Source organism: Galeopterus variegatus, unplaced genomic scaffold, assembly GCF_000696425.1.
Source record: "Galeopterus variegatus unplaced genomic scaffold, G_variegatus-3.0.2 Scaffold711, whole genome shotgun sequence".
NCBI classification, from domain to species: Eukaryota; Metazoa; Chordata; class Mammalia; order Dermoptera; family Cynocephalidae; genus Galeopterus; species Galeopterus variegatus.
Window position 1 is genome coordinate 691558 of NW_007726822.1, and position 4341 is coordinate 695898.

At 63.0% G+C, this 4341-nt stretch overlaps 3 protein-coding genes across 6 annotated transcripts in view; 1 reads left to right on the plus strand and 2 right to left on the minus strand.

The window, feature by feature from the left end:
* Positions 1-870, minus strand: part of TMEM249 (transmembrane protein 249) — a 2756-nt gene extending 1886 nt beyond the window's left edge. The window contains exons 1-2 of the mRNA XM_008571714.1: positions 861-870; positions 133-357 (exon numbers count right to left, since the gene is read on the minus strand). Coding sequence (XP_008569936.1) covers positions 133-357; positions 861-870 — 235 coding nt within the window. The remainder of the gene's footprint in view (positions 1-132; positions 358-860) is intronic.
* A 180-nt stretch (positions 871-1050) lies between these two features.
* FBXL6 (F-box and leucine-rich repeat protein 6) lies at positions 1051-4333 on the minus strand. 2 transcript variants are annotated; one of them, XM_008571690.1, is made up of 9 exons: positions 4077-4333; positions 3228-3386; positions 3016-3061; positions 2619-2750; positions 2437-2544; positions 2237-2350; positions 1937-2168; positions 1604-1850; positions 1051-1293 (listed from the first exon to the last, which is right to left on the minus strand). In XM_008571690.1, exons 1-9 carry the CDS (start codon positions 4331-4333, stop codon positions 1143-1145), a joined length of 1446 nt encoding a protein of 481 aa, XP_008569912.1. In that variant the 3' UTR covers positions 1051-1142. The 2 variants fall into 2 exon arrangements, with proteins under 2 accessions (XP_008569912.1, XP_008569911.1); XM_008571689.1 differs by having other exon boundaries at positions 2998-3061.
* SLC52A2 (solute carrier family 52 (riboflavin transporter), member 2) overlaps positions 3864-4341 on the plus strand; it is a 3280-nt gene continuing 2802 nt past the window's right edge. For all 3 annotated transcript variants that reach the window (XM_008571686.1, XM_008571687.1, XM_008571688.1), the window contains exon 1: positions 3864-4146. The gene's annotated coding sequence lies outside the window, so the exon portion shown is untranslated. The remainder of the gene's footprint in view (positions 4147-4341) is intronic.

Genomic DNA, 4341 nt, shown 5'->3' on the forward strand with positions numbered 1-4341 from the left:
CGTCCCGCCCCGTGCAGGCGCCCGACCCAGGCCCTCCTCCCGGGACTCCGGCCCCGCCCCGTCCCGCCCCGTGCAGGCGCCCGACCCAGGCCCTCCTCCCGGGACTCCGGCCCCGCCCCGCCCCGCGCGCACCGTCGGGCTGCAGCTGCGTAAACGGGTAGAAGCTGTTGTTCTTGAGGCGCCTGGCCAGGTGGCGCTCGGTGCAGAAAAGTCCTAGGGCCCAAAGCTGAAAGCGCTTGCCGCGGGAGGTCGTGGGCAGGCTGCTGGCCCGGCCCCGGGGGGTCTGGGTCAGGCAGAGGCAGTCAGCCTGGCGGCTCGCCCGCCGCTCCCGTCCACTGCCCGCAGTCGCGCTCTTACCTGAGAGAAGGTCTCCAGGGCTACAGTCCAGCAAGGAGCAGGAGCTCGCAGGCGACCGGCAAGACTGACACAGGCTGGGCTGTGCGCGAGTTCTAGAAGTTCTGGGCGGCAGGTTCTAGAAGGGGCCCCTCTGTTGACCACCTTCTGTGATCACCCCTTCGGGGAGTCCTAGAGTCAGTCCCCGCGACGGGCGTGCCCTTCCCGGCCAGTCTCCACCCCACCGTTGACACCCTGTACAGCCTGGTTCACAGTCCTCATCTGAAGAGTGGATGGCAGGGCCGGCCTGTGGCTCACTCGGGAGAGTGTGGTGCTGATAACACCAAGGCCACGGGTTCGGATCCTATATAGGGATGGCCGGTTTGTTCACTGGCTGGGTGTGGTGCTGACGACACCAAGTCAAGGGTTGAGATCCCCTTATCGGTCATCTTTAAAAAAAAAAAAGAGTGGATGGCTTAGACAGCCCGGGCTTAAACTGGAGAAATCTGCAGGCAGGTGCCCCTCACCCAACCCCATGGCTGAGCAGGGCTCCCACCTCCCCATCAACACAACCATTGAGCTCTGACCTCAGTGTCCCTGAGAGTGGGACACACACATTTTAAGATTCCAGCACCCGCACAACACACAGGCTCTGGCTAACTGGTTCCATCAGGTATAACCTCTGCTCCTTACCCCTACCCCAAGGACCACACGGAATTTCTAAGAACGTTTTATTGTAACAAAATGCTCAAACATCAGAAACTGGGAAAGGGTGCAGAGTGGGGCTGGCTGGCTGAGGCTTTTGGGGTCTAGCTGGGGGAGGCAGGGCTGGTAAGCAGCTGCTCCAGACACCACTGGACTTCCTCCAGGCCCCGGTGGGCCCGCTTCAGGCCTCTGGGAAGACAGCGGCAAGACTCCAGGTTGAGGTACAGCAGGCCTGGGCAGCTGCTGATCACAGAGCTGTGGGGACAGGGCAGGCCACGGGGAGTTGAGGTGCTGCCCCGAAGACCCAGGACCCAGAAGGGCTAGGCCAGGCTAGGAAGCCCATCTGCCTGTGCACCATACCTGGCCCTGCCACCCTCAGCCATCAAGGCTCAAGCCCAGGACCCGTGGCATTCCCAAGGCTAACCCCAAACAGGGGCTTGGCCAGTATGCACTCTTGTCTTGGACCCCCAGAGGTATGGAGCCAAATAGCACACTACCTCTGGGCCCCGGGCAGACAGAGCAGCAAACCATACTGGCTCCAAGGGACTGGGGAGGGAGCACTGACCTGACTGTGCTTGGTGTGACCCGGGTACCCCTGAGGTTGAGGGAGCACAGGGCCGGGTGTGAGGCCCCAGGGGTGCCTGAGAAAGCAGCTAGGGCCTGCTCCAAGTCCTTCTCGCTGAAGCCCTGGCCACTCAAATCCAGTTCCCGCAGGGTGTGGTACCACTTCTGTGTCAACAGGGGGCTGCCCTCCTTGGCAAGAGTCAGCCGGTCTGACACGCCGTACAGGCCCAGGTGAAGCTGCTCTAGCTCTGAGGCGAGAGAAGTGGCCATGAGTGGCAGGGGAGGCAAGGGTCCTCACATTCCACCTGCCCAGCCACCACCCAGGGACACTGACCCTGACATGGCAGATCATGTAGGCCAGCAGGCGTGATACGGGCACAGCCACGAAGATCCAGCAGGCGCAGGTTGGGGGAGCCGTGGAGCAGGCGAACCAGGACCTCGTTGCTCACAAAGTTGCAGGTGGAGCTGGCGAGGCAGAGCTCCTCAAGGCTGGGGAAGCCTGGTCCGGGAGCTACCCCTCTCCCAGAAGGCTTGGGTAGCCACATCAGGTTCAGCAGCCGCAGCACCTGGGGGCAAGGCCCAGGCTGCAGATAGGGAGTGGGCTGACAGGTGGGAGAGGCGGGACATCAAGTACCTGTAGCTGCGGGCAGCCTTTCTGCAGAGCCTCTACGGGTAGCTGGAGGGGAGTGCTGTTGCGGGTGATGCCAGTGCTCACCTCTAGGACCTGGAGCTGGGGGCAGCAGCTGCCCTGCAGAGGTGGGGAGAGCATGGGTTCAGTGGCCTGGCAGTCCCCCGTTCAGCATCTGGCTCTGCTCCCACCCATCACGAACCTACCAGCAGCGCGCCCAAGATGGCTGTTGTCTGGGAGCTGTAGGTCAGCCACAGCTTGCGCATTCGGGGCCCTGCCTCTTCCAAAAAGCTCACCACAGCTGTGGACTCCACCTGGGGACCCAGCACAGGGGTACCTGTCACCCTGGCCCAGGCTTCTTCAAGAACCCTTGGGACACAGGCCTCACCATGGAGTGCTGTAGGTCCAGGCTGTGGAGCTGGCAGCAGGATTTGGCTAGCATGAGCAGAGTGTCAGTGGTCACACTGTGGCAGTCTGAAAGCTTGAGGAAGGTAAGCCGAGGACAGGACTCACTAACCAGCTGTGGGAAAACAGAGGGCCAACTGGCAGCTGGTGCCAACCCCACTCTGCTGCCTCACCGATGGCCTCCTTTCTGCCCATGCCAGGGCTACCTAGGTGCTCCCATCTGACACCTCCTTGCTGGAGGAGACAACAGGAAAGGAGAACCAGGAAGGCAGGCTCTCCCATGGTGCCTGACCCCCTCCCTGGAAGTACTGGACAACCCGAGGATGTCATAGCTGGTGTGCAGGGCAACCTGGAGCTCTCACCTTCAACACGGGGTGTACCTGAGACTTCCAGTGGATGAGGGTCAGCCTCTGGAGCTGTGAAAACCTGGGCCGACAGTAGAGGCAAAGCCACGCTAGTGTTCCCATTATGTCCCTCCTGTCAGCGTCCTCCCCACCCAACACCTTGGTTCAGGAAGACAGAAGGGTCCTGGAGCTATCCACACCCCATACAGGTGGAGAAAGGGAATAAGGAAAAGAGGGAACCCCCTCACCGATTGGGCATAAGCTGCTCCAGGGAAGCAAGGAGCTTCTTCTCCGCCTTGACCCCACCTTTGGCAGGACGGCCAGCCAGAGGGGGCGACAAGGTCACAGTGTGCCAGAGCGCAGGTTGGGAGGCAGCCTCGTGCCACCGGCGGCATACACGTGCAGCCCTGGGAGAACAGCTCTGCTGAGGGTGCGGGGCATTTTGTGGGTGATGCCCCTCTACCAGCTGCCGCTATAGGGTTTCCTAAGAGGTGGGGACCTGACCTGGCAACTCAGCACAGCAGACACTCAACCTCAAAGCCGGGCTCCTGGGGCTCCAACTGGATCCCTGGAAACTGCGCTCTCGGACAGATAAGTGTGTTCAGACGCTTTCGCCCTCTGCCCTCGCCCCCCGCCGGGTGGACCATCGCGGTGAATCCACCTGCGGTCCAAGCCGCTGCGCTGGACAGGCCGGGCCGTGGGTGTGTGTGAGGACTCGTCAGGCCCTCACCTCATATCCGGCTGAGCGTGGCTCAGTCTGTCAGTTGTAAAGACGTTAATTGCGCGTGCGCGCCCAGCTGTGCCCTGGCCGCCTGACTCGCGCCCAGGTGTCCCTTGGCCGCCTGACTCGCGCCCAGGTGTCCCTTGGCCGCCTGACTCGCGCCCAGGTGTCCCCCTGGCCGCCTGACGCGCGCCCAGGTGTTCCCTGGCCAACCGACTCTGGCATAAAGACAACAGCTCTGATCCACCGGGGAATGAGCTCCCCTCCGAATAAAGCACGTCACCCTCGCCAGCGGATCCCAGGATCTTCTTCCAACTACCTAGCTCGCGACCTGCATATGAGGGATCTGTGACCCAGCCCGACAGTGTGGCAGTACCTGCCGAGAAAGGGCGTGGGACCCTCGGCCGCCACCAGCAGCCCGAAAATCTGTACCAGGATTTCCAAGGGTATGCGGTCACCCCAGCCCGCGTCGGGCTCCTGCTCGGGCGCGGGTTCCGGGTCGGGTCTGGGCCTGGCCTTGGGCTTGGCGGCTACGCCGCACGGTCCCGGGGGCGGCTGCCGCGGAGCGCGGCGGGTGGCGCGCCTTTGCACGCGGGCGCGGGCGGGCCCCGGGCCGGGCAGCACCAGCAGCATGCTGTCCA